Source organism: Eupeodes corollae, chromosome 3, assembly GCF_945859685.1.
Source record: "Eupeodes corollae chromosome 3, idEupCoro1.1, whole genome shotgun sequence".
Taxonomy (NCBI): Eukaryota; Metazoa; Arthropoda; class Insecta; order Diptera; family Syrphidae; genus Eupeodes; species Eupeodes corollae.
Genome location: NC_079149.1, coordinates 67,072,590 through 67,089,062, shown reverse-complemented (window position 1 = coordinate 67,089,062; position 16,473 = coordinate 67,072,590). Strand labels below are relative to the sequence as shown.

Sequence of the window (16,473 nt, the reverse complement as noted above, 5' to 3'; positions counted from 1 at the left end):
ATTATTGTAATTTGCGCTCCTTTAGCCCTTTCAAAATGAAAAGATTCTCAAGTTTGTAGATAACATTAATTCAAACATCGTAAGAACCCAAAGAAGTCCGCCATCAGAACACAAAAAGAACTAAATATTATTGGTCTTCAGTTTTTAATTGCTTTTGCAGATTGTCGGCTGTCTATAAACTCGATCTTCCAAATAAAAAGTCCATCATTCCCAAGGACAAATCCAAATATTTGTGAAACTTAAAACACTTCCATCACGACGCGCGGCATTAACTCACCCATTTCTTCTTATTCAACTTTACTCGTATCGTAGATACATTCTGTATTTAATATTGTTTATTGTTTCACCTGATTGTATCCAGTACCAATGATAAAAATACTAACATCACTCTTCTTATAGATAGATAAAGAGTTTTTTACTGTCGATTAGCCATCGTTTTATTGCATTTCTGATGTTTATTTTCAGCCTGACGCAATTAATCCTCATAGTGTGTTTTTTTTTTTGCTTCTCAATTAAGTACACATAATATACTCTTTTCAACTGGATTCCCTTTGCCATTGAAATTCGAAAGATTGTTGTAGTAATTTTTTAAGTAAACTCAACAATCACAATAACAAAAAAAGAAGGCGATCCCATTAACATTTTATCTGAAGAATTTGTATAGATTTATCTCAGTTTTATTAGATAGCATTTGGACGATATAAACGAGTGTAGCTAAAAAGTTAGAACAAATGAATGAATCCGTAGATACCATTAAAAAGTTTTTCTGTCTATAATTTCACTTGAATTTATTAAAACGAAACAAAAAAAAAATTGGGCAATTTTCGATGTTGTTTTCTCACATCAATTTTTTGTATTTTTTGAAGTTCGATTTTATGCCGGGGAAATCAATCAAATAAAATGATAGACATGTTGATTGAAGCAAAAAAGTAGTATAAACAAAGATACATTTACGAACAGCCATATATTCATTGGGAGGTACCTACATACTACTCGTACATATTATACACTAACTTATACCGATCGATTGCAACGTGAAGAGTCGAAAGGGGCTCCTGCAGTCATCCCTTGCAGCTCAGAACGTAAAAGAACAACACGCACAGCTCAAATTAATGTAATCAAAATATTTTGAGAACATATTAGACACATTCAACTGTCTGCCATCACCACCAACAGCACCATCAGCATCACCACCGCCGGCCGGCCGACCGGCCACAAGTATAGGTACATTCATGTATAACATGTACCTCAAAATTTTAAACTAAATTCCCTGCCAAATATTGAGTGACTGACCACCACCGACCCATGGATCCAAAATTCCATTGCACACAAAACAAAAAAAAAATTGACAGCTCCATGTATGAGAAACAAACACGAAAACATGCAATTTTACAACGGTAACGATTTTTTGACATATCTCGAATAAACAGATGATAATAAGTTTAATAAAAACTACAAAGTATTGAGCACTTCATAAACTGTGACCGCCACGCCGCGCGCCGCCACCGAGCGATGTTTTCCAATTAAAATGTTAATTTTAGAATATCCGTGTACACCAAAATTCGATCCATCATCTGAGTGTGCACTGACAATGTTTTACATAAACAGCCAAGTTCCTCACAATACATCTAAGAAACTGTATTATTGAATTTAGAGGATAAGTAAAGAAAATAAATTGTATATTCATCTTAGTCTTAGTCTTAGTCTTAGTCTTAGTCTTAGTCTTAGCCTTAGCCTTAGTCTTAGTCTTAGTCTTAGTCTTAGTCTTAGTCTTAGTCTTAGTCTTAGTCTTAGTCTTAGTCTTAGTCTTAGTCTTAGTCTTAGTCTTAGTCTTAGTCTTAGTCTTAGTCTTAGTCTTAGTCTTAGTCTTAGTCTTAGTCTTAGTCTTAGTCTTAGTCTTAGTCTTAGTCTTAGTCTTAGTCTTAGTCTTAGTCTTAGTCTTAGTCTTAGTCTTAGTCTTAGTCTTAGTCTTAGTCTTAGTCTTAGTCTTAGTCTTAGTCTTAGTCTTAGTCTTAGTCTTAGTCTTAGTCTTAGTCTTAGTCTTAGTCTTAGTCTTAGTCTTAGTCTTAGTCTTAGTCTTAGTCTTAGTCTTAGTCTTAGTCTTAGTCTTAGTCTTAGTCTTAGTCTTAGTCTTAGTCTTAGTCTTAGTCTTAGTCTTAGTCTTAGTCTTAGTCTTAGTCTTAGTCTTAGTCTTAGTCTTAGTCTTAGTCTTAGTCTTAGTCTTAGTCTTAGTCTTAGTCTTAGTCTTAGTCTTAGTCTTAGTCTTAGTCTTAGTCTTAGTCTTAGTCTTAGTCTTAGTCTTAGTCTTAGTCTTAGTCTTAGTCTTAGTCTTAGTCTTAGTCTTAGTCTTAGTCTTAGTCTTAGTCTTAGTCTTAGTCTTAGTCTTAGTCTTAGTCTTAGTCTTAGTCTTAGTCTTAGTCTTAGTCTTAGTCTTAGTCTTAGTCTTAGTCTTAGTCTTAGTCTTAGTCTTAGTCTTAGTCTTAGTCTTAGTCTTAGTCTTAGTCTTAGTCTTAGTCTTAGTCTTAGTCTTAGTCTTAGTCTTAGTCTTAGTCTTAGTCTTAGTCTTAGTCTTAGTCTTAGTCTTAGTCTTAGTCTTAGTCTTAGTCTTAGTCTTAGTCTTAGTCTTAGTCTTAGTCTTAGTCTTAGTCTTAGTCTTAGTCTTAGTCTTAGTCTTAGTCTTAGTCTTAGTCTTAGTCTTAGTCTTAGTCTTAGTCTTAGTCTTAGTCTTAGTCTTAGTCTTAGTCTTAGTCTTAGTCTTAGTCTTAGTCTTAGTCTTAGTCTTAGTCTTAGTCTTAGTCTTAGTCTTAGTCTTAGTCTTAGTCTTAGTCTTAGTCTTAGTCTTAGTCTTAGTCTTAGTCTTAGTCTTAGTCTTAGTCTTAGTCTTAGTCTTAGTCTTAGTCTTAGTCTTAGTCTTAGTCTTAGTCTTAGTCTTAGTCTTAGTCTTAGTCTTAGTCTTAGTCTTAGTCTTAGTCTTAGTCTTAGTCTTAGTCTTAGTCTTAGTCTTAGTCTTAGTCTTAGTCTTAGTCTTAGTCTTAGTCTTAGTCTTAGTCTTAGTCTTAGTCTTAGTCTTAGTCTTAGTCTTAGTCTTAGTCTTAGTCTTAGTCTTAGTCTTAGTCTTAGTCTTAGTCTTAGTCTTAGTCTTAGTCTTAGTCTTAGTCTTAGTCTTAGTCTTAGTCTTAGTCTTAGTCTTAGTCTTAGTCTTAGTCTTATTATAAAAATGGTTAAAAAGAGATTTGGCCATACTTGTTTGGCATTAGGTGTAGGATGTTCAATGCTATGTACCTATAGCGAAGAGGTACCAAGCGTTAGCCCAACTATTTTTTAGTGATCACCTAAATCAGCATCAGACAGCGTCAATCGAAAGGACTAGGAAAAAAAAAGTGAGTGACTAGTCTTCAAATTGGAAAAATTCGTCCAAGAGTTCTAAGATAAACATGTGTTCATCATCGGATGTCATTCAAAAATCAGAAACTGATCCCAAAATAGATCACTTTACGATTTCTTATTCTAATTCTCTCCAACTTATCTCACGTTATGGTTTATGCTTGGAGGGGAATTGTTGTAGAAGGCCAGCGCCAAATGAGACACAATGCAAATAAAATAATAATTATCCTGAGCCCATGGAATATGACAAGTTTCCGCCTGCCATCAAATCAAGCTGAGTAGGTTGATGTTGATATATACATACGTATACATGGTTAAGTAAAAAAAGGCGCATTTGGCTAAAATGAATTGGATGCATTCGGTGCAGCGATCGTACAATATTGTGATGGGGCACATTGCGAATGGCGCGGTCGAACACTGAACTATGGATTTAGATTAATGAATCAACATCGGAGATGTGTTCTTAGTTGAGAGTTAATGTCTTTCTGATATCTTCTTTCTTGATATTAGGGCGTAGCGACAACGAGTGCGAGGTTGGTACAAAACGGCTTAGAGGTAGAATTGAATGAAGGGCTCCTTTTGGTATAGTGTGTGTCTGCAATATGTCTGGAATAATGGATTTTAGTTTTTCCTCTCGATTCTTTTTCTTTTAATCAATCACACAAAATTATCTTGCTTCTTCGCACGTCGCGTTGCGACGCATCACCGCCGCCGCTAGATGGATGCATCACGCAATGTTTGTGTTGCTGAATTCTGAACTTTGTGACATTAGTTAAATAAATCATTTAATGGATTATGCTTGAGTAGAGATTTCAAGTTAAATTCAAGTCTAAAGGGGGATTTATTTTTATACTAATGGTTGCTTTGCTTCACTAAATAAAAAAATACAACCATATTTTAGACATACATAAAATGATCGTACTGCTAAAAACAAAACATGTTTTGTTTTTTAGAAATAAAGCAACAAGAAATCATTTAATTTTGATATCTTTTTCCCTTCTTCTACAATATTTCGCACGAATACGCACTAAATAAATAATAAAAGCAATTCATATTTGCAGAAATAAAAAACTATACCCAGATAGGTTTATAAAATCAATACAAGAGGCATAAATAAATGAAAAGAACGCAAAAATCGGTGCTATTGCTAATAAGACACAAAAGGACTGTATGTATTATTAAAGAAACTCAAGCCTGTCTGGACGGTTTAATTTTTGCACTTCTTCAGAAGAAAAAACCTCACCAACCTTTCTTATATTTATTAATATAGGCACTTCTGCTGTAATCTGATACCGTATAGTGTAATATAGGTACTAATAAACTCACAGTCGATTTTGCGTGCAATATTGTTGGCACAACAGACAAACAAAATATTAAAAGCGAGTCTTAGCACTAGTTGTATACTTTCAACATACCCGTGCTAAACAATCTATTTCACTTTTTGCACCCCCTGTCAAATACCAACTTGGCCATTGCACTTGTTTTGTGAGTCTGAATTCTGAAACGACTTCTTTTTCATTTGGTTTATGAAATGAAACTTGAAAGTCATAAAATTCTTATTCCTTTATATGTATGTATGTATGTGCATAGATATGTAAAATGTAGTGCAGATATTTTTTTATTTTGTAAAATAAATATGAACAAAGAAATGATGAGCATATACTCAAGTAAAACATAATGTTTGTTAAGGGAGGAAGGAAATCGAGAGGCTTATGACATTTTTATGATTTCTTGGCTTCAAATGAAAAATGATATCAGTATTGTCTGATGTGAATGAGTCTATGAAAAACAATAATGAAAACGACAACAACAAGAAATAAATAACAATGTAGAAAGGAAAACCTTTCTATGGGACAAACATTGCTCAAAGAAGAAATATGAAAATGAAAATAATAACAGAATCACACAATCAATTTAGAGGTGAAAATAAGTTTTGAATGTATAAATAATTTAATTACGGAACAAAAACGCCTTGGAAATATGGGGGAATCTCCATTTACCTATACCAGAGATTATGTTCCACATTTTTTGTATAATATGTTAACAGTTTTTTATTTCTAGTGTTGACGGTCTTTTAATCATATTGTTATTTGTAACAATGTATTCTTTTGAGCAATAATACGACCCGACTGAACACGGAAAGGAACGTAGAAGGTAGGAGGAAGTCTTCGTCTTTCTACTCTGATAAAGTACCTATTCAGATCAATTTGACGATAGGGTGCAAAAATATGGGTTATGAATTCGAAAAACCTGATAGGACATACATACATATCCTATGTTAAACTTCATAATTCTCTGACAATTTTGAAGTATCAGATCTCTTGCTCATCCTCGAAATTGATTAAAAACAATAAATTGTGCTTCACACATGGTGCAGGTTTTCGACGTCATTGTGGTAGGTTATGTAAAATTAAAGGCTTCTTTTTTTTCCAGAAGTTCACAGCAATCAATTTGAAATAAAAGTATTATTAAGAATTATTATAAAACTTTTCAATATCAATAAATTCAAGTCAACTGTCATTCTTTTTGGAACAGACTTCTAGAATGAATATACTTAAACGTCAAAATTATAAAGTGGTTTTGTTTGGTTTCTTATTCTAAACTCATATAAGAAACTCTTATAAACATTCTATTAAAATTAAAGAATTAATTTATTATCATTTCACAAACTGAATTATTTTCAAATTGTCATATGTAAAACGTTTTTTAATCATCACAGTCATAAATATATGCATAAGAAGAAATTTTTAGATAGTATAACTCACCACTAAATAAGAATTAGTACTTAATTTTGTTTGTCTTTAGATTTTTGAATTTCACTGCACCAAAATGACTATGGTAATAATTTTGAATTTAGTTTATATTCCAAAACGGCTTTTTTTTTGTTTAGAAACAAATTTTGATTTTGTTTCTAATTAAAATTTTCAAAGCCAACTGAGAAATATTATTTGGAAAAAAATGTTTGTAATTTTAAAGTGAGTTTAAAATTAATATTTTTTAATTGTATCAAGTTGTTATAAAGGGTGATTTTTCAAAAGATATGGAAAAGTTTTTCAACAAAAAACCAATACAATTCAGAAAAATGCATGAAATCTTTATTTTAATCGATAGTACAGTCCATATAATTTATTGTTTGAAGATTATTTCATGCAAAGGTTGACCGTGACTGCCCCTCAAATGGTCCATCTGCTTAGTCCAGTTTTGGCAAACTCTTTTCAACATTTCGGCCGGTATCTCACGAATAAATGCTTCAATGTTGTATTCCGATGCCACAATTGAACCGGGCTTGTCTGTATGGACATGAGCTTTAACATAGCCCCACAAAAAATAGTAATTTTTGCGCGTGCTGGGTGGCATGTGGCAACGTCTTGTTGAAACCACATGTCATGCAAGTCAAGCTCTTGCGTTTTAGGCAAAAACAAGTTGGATATCATCTGACGGTAGCGCTCACCATTCACAGTTACGTTACGGTTCGTATCATCTTTGAAGAAGTACGGTTTAATGATCCCACAAGGGCACCAGCCCATAAACCGCACCAAACTGAGACTTTTTTATGAATGCGTTGGAAGCTCTTGCAATTCTTCTGACTGATATTCACTCCAAAATCAACAATTCTGCTTGTTTACGTACCCATTGAGCCAAAAATGAGCTTAGTCGCTGAACACAATTTTTAAAAAGTGGATCTTCGGCAAATCTTCCAAGAGCCCATTCACCAAAAATTTTAAGTTGCAGTAGGTCGTTCAGCTTCAATTCTTGCACCAGCTGTATTTTGAAAGGCAACACACCTAAATCCTTCCGAAAAATTTTCCACGTTGTTGAGTAACAGAGGCCCAATTGCTGCGAACGGCGACGAATTGGTAATATTGATGGTCATCATTAACACTGCCCGATACAGCTGCGATATATATTCTTCAGTTCGCACTTTACGTAAGCGTGTTTGTGATTTTATGTCCAATAATGTAAATTTAGTGCGAAATTTAGTCACAACAGCCCGAACAGCCGCTGCAGTGGGTCGATTAAACAGTCCATAAAATGGAAGAAGCGCGCGATAAACTTTCTTAACAGAGCACGCATTTTGAAAACAAAATTCAATGATTTGCAAGCGTTGTTGGTTAATGGTTTGTAGGACGATTCATGGTTAAATTATAGACCAAACTGAAGATATTTGACAGTGAAACAAAACACGAAACGTGCGTCAGCTTTCTAAACCAGTGTTGCCGAAGAGATAATAGCTAAAAAATCACCTTTTATAATTCCTGATTGATATGATATTGGTAGACAAATACACACACAAACTACACAAGGATTAAGATGTCTTGAATTCAAATTTCAAGCTTGAATTTTGTTTTCATATCAGGTTTTTCAAAAAAATTCTCTTTAAAAATGCTAGAGACAATCAGAAACGGGGTTTTTCAGACTAAGTTTAAACACAACTTTCCTTCGACAAGAAATCGTATGATAATTTTGCAAAGGACAAATACCAATGTTCTAGATACAATTTAAATCATTTTAGTACATCTCAAAACATTGAATGTATTTTTTTATGTTTTTGAATAATTCATTGAGTTAATTGTTAGTTCTGTTTCGGAATCCAAACTCCGATTTTAGTTTTATATGTATTCAAAGTCAGAAATATCTGTTCTCAATATTATTATCATATTTTTTTATTATATTCTAAGAACTTAATGTTATAAACCTTTAACCTTTAGACTCCGAGTTCAAAATAAGTTTAAAAATTATTTTTATATCTTTTTGGGTGTTTTTTTAAGAACCATTTTAGCATAAATGCTTAAGCGATCTTTTAAGGTTAAAGTTGTTGAAAGTAGTTGAAGACGAACAGCTAATGAGCATTTAAATATTGAAGTTAGGGTTTGAAGATTTTGAAAATCGTAACGAAATTCAAAATACATGATCAACGAATTTAGATAACCTCAAAAGGTCTAATATAAATAAGTATTTCAAAAACCACGACGTTATAGGTTGATTTCAAAGTCGAATTCAAACTTAAGGTATCAAAAAAGTTAGAAAAAGTATAATTTTACATTTGACACAACTATTTCGCTGGAACTTGGGTAAACGAGCTTTAACTTCGGAAATGTAAATGACAATGGCAGTGATAAATTAATTTAGTTGTATGTATATGCGTCAGTAGAAACGTAAGAAATAATCATTTTGTTTAATTAGTTCAAAGATATGTGATATCATCTTAAGGGCAATATTTGGATATAGAGTAAGAAAACACATTTTGTTTGTTGTCAACTGCAACACTTTCTCACAAACACTTTGTCTATTTCACTCCGTATTGTATAGGTTTGTCAGGTTTATTAAATGTGCATTACATACATTACAACTTTCAATAACAACTTTTTACTGAAGTACTTCGCTTAGGTATTCTTAATAGTTTCTCGATTAATTTCAATTTCCAGTTTTGAAATACACCAATTCAGAACAAAATTATAATGCTTCTTTAAAAATCTCTTAAACATAATATTCCCAGACCCAAAAAAAAAAAAAAAAACTTTTCTACAATTTACATCAAAATTAGTGAGATTAAAAAAACTTACCCCGCTTTTGCATAAAAGAAAACAAGTCATCCAGGAACTCTTTGCGTTTAGGGTCATCATTGATTTCATAGAGCTAATGGTAAAAAGATACAGAAAAGGAAAACAAATAAAATTACATTATAATAGATATTTTTATATTCTCAAGAAAATAAAAAATACAATAATTATTCTACGAACCAGATAACCGGATAATAATATCGTGTTTACTAATTGGAATATAACAAACCCCTAACAACCGCCTTATACCTACCCTTGATGGTATGTATTTAGTTTTACAAAACTATACGTCACATTTTGTGTCAACACCAATCTGACCTTGCTATTGAAGAAGAGTGGACCTCATCTTCTGTTCGCTTTGGCAGATTTGATGTGCCGATAACCCTCTTTTGTGGTAATATAATCGCCCGGTAAATCCCTAAACACCTAAGGTGTAACAATGCACCCCTGGGTTTTGAAAAGGGCATGCGCCGCCGCGCCGGCCGCTCCGACTGCTCAATGAGTTCACATAAAAACACACACCATCCCTCGTCACCACTCCAGCCCGGGGCAAGTAAAATAAGTATATTATAAGCAAACAAAAACGTTTCCACAATAGTGTCTTCACATAGGGTAGGTATCATTCGGCTTACCTTAGCTATATAGAGAATGGAGACTCTCTATGAGGTGATACCTATTGATCATTTTCATTGTGCTGCTGCAGTCGGATAACAGACAGAGGAAACAAATGAAATATTTTGACTTTCTTGTCCATTGAAGTTAACATAAACAGAAACAAAGCAACACGAGTTGTTGCTCAATCTCAAATCTCAATCTTAGAGACACAAATAACAGAAAAAAAACAGCACATGATGGAATTTTTGTATCTTAAAGATATCTTTCTTAATCACTTTTGTTGGAGAGTAAGCGAATTTATATTCCGTCGAATGTTGTGCACGATTTGAACAGATTGATGTAGTATCGCGATTATTCAAACTTCTCGAAATGCATTAAATCGCCAAGTCTATAACCTAGAAAACCATATGTTCCTCGGTTTTGATTGATTCCAATTTACCACGCCCATCACGCAACTCCAAATAAACTGAAAAGCCATGCCGCGCACTCGGCACTTCTCTATACCTATACGTTTAGGTATGTTCATATATCTGGTCGGACTGGACCCCTTTAGCTTTAATCCTGATTACATTACAAGCCATTCACTGTGCCACTCATTAATGGCTCTCCTGTCCTGATGGTGATCAGATGAAGGTATATTCAAGTGTTAGTGTATATGTACACTGAACATGAAGTTCGCTTGAGTTCGCTCCTCCCAGGGATTTATGGCCATATCCACCTGAATTGATGGAAGCATAAAACGGCCAGCCGGCCGGCACTCGTCTTTGCAAAGCCCATCGCAGCACAGCGTCTAACAATATTCACCGCCGCCATCGTCGCTGCCACGCCACCTCACCGTCGTCGTCGTCATCGTCGCGTAGCCCAACGTATATCCTTCATAAATTTAAATTAAAAACAAAACTTATTAAACAAAAAAAATCCAATCACAATATGGTATGCACGTTAAATGTACATGTAGTTGTAGTTCATATTTGGTAAAGGAAGTTTTGTTAGTGCTATAGCCCGCAGGGCTACGGAACAGACCCTATAAGTTGGCTGGAAACGGCCCTTTTATGATGTTACCTCCTTTATAGTTCCTCACCTCTTTTCCATTGCTTTTATATTAGGTATGTATAAATGTATAAATATATGAATGTATGTATATTGTTATTTTCATTGCGAATTATGAGGGCGTCAATCCGCCCATCACAGCTTTATGTACGGGCGAATTTATGTGATGGATTTGGCTTACCTAGCCTCCGAACAACAACGACGAAAGACGACTGCTGCTGCTGCAGCTCTGCCATCCACATTTTTTTTTTAATTTAAATGAAAATTCAAACTCTTTCAAATAATGCGGATAGTATTATGTACCTATGTATTTAATAGCTTTTTATATATTCCTGCCCCATTTTATGAATTGCGGTTGTTAATAAGATAAAATACATTAACAGAATTCAATTCCAATTAAACTGAAACAACTTCAAAACAAAGAAATGGAATATGATGGTGCGAAATTTCGATCGAGAATTCAAAAGACAAAAGAAGCACCGGACTGCGGGTTCCCAAAAAGTAGATTAACTTAAGGTAATAATAAATACCCACAGGAATGTGAATACCAATGTTTAAAAAAAGATAAAAGGTCCTAAAGCAAAGTCCACGAGAAGGAAAAAGAAAACCATAGAATCGCATTCCATAATAAAACTATATTCTATATAATATCTAGAGTACTCGACCTAAGTTCGGAAAACCCTGAAATTTGGCTCAAAAGAACCACGCTGTTTAAAATGGAGCTATTTCGTTAATACGAATTTTTATAAAATGAATTTACTACATTTAAAATCTGAATACAAAAAAAATATTGAATTTAACTTTAAATTAAAATAATTATAACAGTTAAAAAATGTGCACTATTGTGAACTGAAATGTCCATTTGCCCCCCATGCGGCAAGAAGAAAAATGAAATGAAATAAAAACCATTTCACACGATAGTTCCGCACTCTCAATACGCATTTTTTTAATTCGCATTTTATGGCTTAAGTTTAAATTCTATTTTAATTTGTGAACTTATTTAACAGCTAAGAGCTTATTTGCAAAAAACTTAGTAAAATTTTCAGGAGCATATCACTTACTTGGAAGTAAACACTTATTTATTTATTTGTTCGTCCTAAAAGTTACACACTCCATTTAGACTAATAATTATGATACATAACATAAAAATAAAATACATAATTTACTTATAGCATTATAACAAATTTACTAATTTATGTTTCAAAACATTTCTATTAATATTAAAATCAATTGCAAAATCTTATTCATTAAAATCTATACAAGCTCTTATGATAGGATTATACTTTGCCTAGCTAGTATCGTGGTAAGGGAAATTTAATAAATCACAGTCACAAGGCCGCAAGTTTCTAGAAGGCGCATAAATAAAAAACATAGATAAAAAAACTGGACAATCAATATTAAAATTCAAGGCATCCAAAGTAAAAAGTATTGAGTTTAATCTTTTAATCTGAGCAAGAGGTTTTAGATCAATTAAAATACACCTCATTTCATAAAATGGAACTTTTGAATAACCAAATATTTTTCGTAAGGCAAACTTTGTGATGCTTTTTTGAACTTTTGTTATACGACTAATGCTAGACGCGGTAAAGGGGCTCCATATAACAGGACAATATTCTAAAAGTGGTCGGGTCTTCGAAATCTTTTGAATTTCGAAAAACAAACCCTAGCACAGAGTTTGCTTTTGAGATCGCATGGTCTATGTGATTTGAGAAATTCATTTTAGAATCGAAGATTACGCCTAGATCCTTATGGCTATCAGGTCTTTGTAAAATGTCGTTTTCAAATTTATAATTATAATATAATGGACTTTAATTTCGAGAAAATGTCACAAAGCTACATTTCTTATTGTTAAAATATAGCCCATTGTCCATATTACACCATTTAATTAAGTTATTTAAATCAATTTGAACTTTTCTTGCATCATTAAGTGAATTTATGGAACTAAATATTTTCAAATCGTCAGCGAATAGAAGACATTTAAAAAAAGTAAGATGGTAGGTCGTTAAAAAAAATGATAAAAAGAAGTGGTCCAAGGAGACTACCTTGAAGAATACCCGGAAAATTTATAATTTCATTAGAGGAGGCATTATCAATTTTTTTCACCTGTTTTCTTACTACTAAATAGGTCTTTATCCTGAGCTGAGGAGCTGAGAGTGAAATCCATCTATCACTAGTTTTGTATTTAAGAGCACACTATATTAAACGCGGTCGAAAGACTTTGAAAAATAAGTGTAAATAGTGTCGACTTGAGAACTCATTTCCATCTGTGATAGACAAAAGTTTGAAAATGTTGATAAATTTGTAGTAGTGTATCTACTTTTAAGAAATCATGTTGGTAAACTGAAATGTTATTGTGAATAAGATTATACAATTAATTTGTGTTTTACTACAGATTCGAAAACCTTAGGAATTACCTGCAGTTTTGCAATTGGTCTGGAATTTTTAATTGAACTTTTTGTACTTGATTTATGAAGGGGAGTTATTATAGAGTTTTTTATTCATCTAAGAACTCACTATTACTTAAAGAAAGGTTAAACATTATACAAAGTGGTGTACAAGTTTTAAAAGAATTGGTGGAATATTATCTAGTGAAATAGAAAAACTTTTTTCAAGAGGTAAAAGTACTTGTAAGACATTGTCTACAGATAATTGCAAATTACCAAGATCAACCATAGGATCTGCATTTATTGTGTTAGCATAGTCTAATTTAAGATTGATAAAATTAGATTGAAAAAACGACTCGAAGATATTGCACATTATATTAATATCATCGCACAGCACATTATTATAAGTCATGCTAGATGGAATCCCAGTTGAGTTTCTTAATATTCGATTCTAGAGACGAGATGCATTACTTGTATAAACATTTTTTCAAAAACTTATACTCCCTTCTAATTTGTTTGGACTGTTCATTTAAATGAATTGAAGATTTTTTAATTTTATTTAGTTTATGCGGATTCGGTGTAAAATTGTAGGTCCCTTCCATTCCTGACAACATTACTCGCAAAACAGGAAAGGTTGGGAGTTGTAAGTCACTAGGCCCTGGTTCACAACGGACTGTTGCGCCACCCAATTTATTTATTTTAATACTAAAATATAAAATGTTTGGTGTAAATTCGAATTTTTTTTTTCAGAAATCAACCAATAGATTTTTTTAGAACTTTCTCTAATTTCAGCTTCTTTCTACTAGAAAAACATAATTTGGTATTGCTCTTTATTTTGTTTTCAAATTTTCTCAAGAACTTAATCAACAGATTTTAATAATATTGTCTTTCAATGCAAGTTCTTGTCGAAGGCCAAATTTTCAAATTGATGATCGAAAATGTCATTATTTTTTTAATAGCATTTAAATTTTTGAGAACAATTTTTTTTGCAGGTTTTGCAGCCGGGCAATATTCATATTTCTTTCAAAATTGATTTTCTGTTGTATAAAACTTTAAAATCGTAACAAATTAAAGACATCTACATTTTGAATTGAATTTGCTTTAGATGTTCAAGAGCTGAGATTTAAACACGAATTTCAAGAATATAAACGTGTAAATTGTGACTGCTACGCAAAAGTTTCTTTTCAGCTTATTTGCTTACCTTAGTTTGTTTTTATTTTTTATTCAGAGAAATTATGTACTTAAATGTACTCATTTCCTTAAATTCAAGAACCAAACATTTTTCTCTCTACAATTTTAAAATTTTGTTGACTGCTTTAAGATTAAGCATCAGCTCCAATCTACAAGTTAGCCGACTAGTAGTGATAGTAATAAGTCCGAAAAAAACTACGTCAAAAAAAACAGAAAATTATTGATATAAGATTCTCTCATTTCCTGGGTTTTTGAATTTTTGTAGCGTTTTTTCCATTAATATAAATGGTAACAAAAAAGAATATATTTTTTTTTGGGAAGAAAGCAATGTTTCAAAACAATTTCGTACATTTCTCCATGAAAGCAATAAAAACCCTCTAAAATATTGTGTTTTTTTCTTAAATATGACATATTTAGAAAACTGTTACAATCTTGGAAAGCTTTGATATGAAGAAAGTCTAATAAATAAAATTGGTAGACTATATACCTTGCTGGACTATAGCGTTCTAAAATAATTTAATAACTAAAATTGTCACTTAAGGCCTTGAGCGTACATTTAAGGTTAAGAGACACATTATGTTATTTAAATTTTGTAAACCTCCTTTAAAGAACATTTTTAAGCAGCAAGTAAAAACTCGTCTATATATTAAGCGCCTGACACAGCCCCCCCTTTTAAAAGTCTAGATCCACCCTTGATTGACATTTTTCTTAAGTTTTGTCGCTATGCAAATCGTTCTCATTTAGTTTGTTTATATTAAAATTAGGATACAATTTCTTTTTCACTTTTCTAGCTAGAATTTTTCTGTTAAAAAAGGCAATTTTTGACATTTTTACTTTTCTGACTCCAGAAATTAATGTTTCAACTGCTGTTAGTGATAAAGTACAACTTATTAATTTGTGCTAAATGTTTGTAATAGCTATTTCTTCTTCTTCAACTATATATACACTTAAATAATGACATGAGTTAGTTTTATTTAAGGTTCAATGAAATGTGCGAACAAGGTTAAATATACTAAACAATATTTTGCAAATATGTTGTATAGCTCTTCAGTTGCATATATTCAAAACTCTTTTTGAAACAGTTATCAAAAGTTCAATTTTAATATGTATTCATTTTATTTTAATTAAAAAAAGTTAACGATGCACAAAAAAAAATATTAAGTTATTTAAAACTCCAAAACAATTCTTCCGATTATTTTTAATAGAACTCACAAAAAACTATACCTTTTTTATATCAAAAAGAAAAACACAACTTTTGATTAAATACCCAAAATACAAAAATAACACAAAAAAACAATCCTCTCAATTTATAAAGAATGTCTGATAAAAACGTTTAAGTTTGCATCGAAAAATGCTCCCAATTTTGTGGCAAAATCCAGTAGCTGATGTATATACATTTTCGTTGATGATGATCTTTTAAAAGGGTATAATTTGTGGCACAAACACGAAAATCACATCGAAACAACAACACTGAATACCTAGTGATGCATGCAACACTATCACGCAACACTACAATTATTTAAGGTCCAATCCAGTTTTGTATTTACCTCATGAACTTGATCCTCTGTTAGTAACATTTTTTATTATTTTTATTTGTGTTTGTTTATAATTTAAATATCAATCAAAAAAACTTTTTATTAAAAAAACGAGAGCATCAAAATCCTTTAATTAAGGACTCGATTACCGATTATCTATTCTTTATCAAATTAAACCGACGCCAGCGATAGAGATATTCGAGAAAAACGATCTTTCGATATCAAGAACCGTTAATAAACTAAAAATAGAAAATTGAAAAACCAATCAATGCATAATTGAAATAGAAAAAAAATACATACAACCCCCTGAGCTAGGTATTTGTGCTGGGCTTGCTTGTGTGTTGGTGGTGTTAGTGTCATACGCATATCGAGGATTAAAATAAAGCCGCATATATAGACAACGTGTTTAGTTATACATACAAGGACAATCATAATCCCATATAGTGTAATTGTCCCTTCTCGAATGCGTATTCTAAATAGGGCTTATAAAACAGAGATATATGGAGATTATTTACGGCAGCAACAGCATGTAATTTGATCCTTTCCAGGAAGGTTATACAGGGACGACAAAGACAAAATATGTAATATCGACAACGTCAACGACGAGGACGAATTCAAGTCCAGGTCAGGAACAGCCGACCGGCCTTTCCGGGAGTTCGTTTCTGCCTCTTAATTCAAAGAGGGATAATAAATGATATTTCAAATAATACGTCGTCGCATCAATGACATCAGCTTAAATATAAAATATCCTCT

At 32.2% G+C, this 16,473-nt stretch overlaps 1 protein-coding gene across 6 annotated transcripts in view; it reads right to left on the bottom strand.

Annotated features, from left to right (window-relative positions):
• LOC129950092 (protein dead ringer) overlaps positions 1-16,473 on the bottom strand; it is an 86,543-nt gene that overhangs the window by 30,766 nt on the left and 39,304 nt on the right. For all 6 annotated transcript variants that reach the window (XM_056061898.1, XM_056061895.1, XM_056061897.1 and 3 more), the window contains exon 6: positions 8,949-9,021. In XM_056061898.1, coding sequence (XP_055917873.1) covers positions 8,949-9,021 — 73 coding nt within the window. The remainder of the gene's footprint in view (positions 1-8,948; positions 9,022-16,473) is intronic.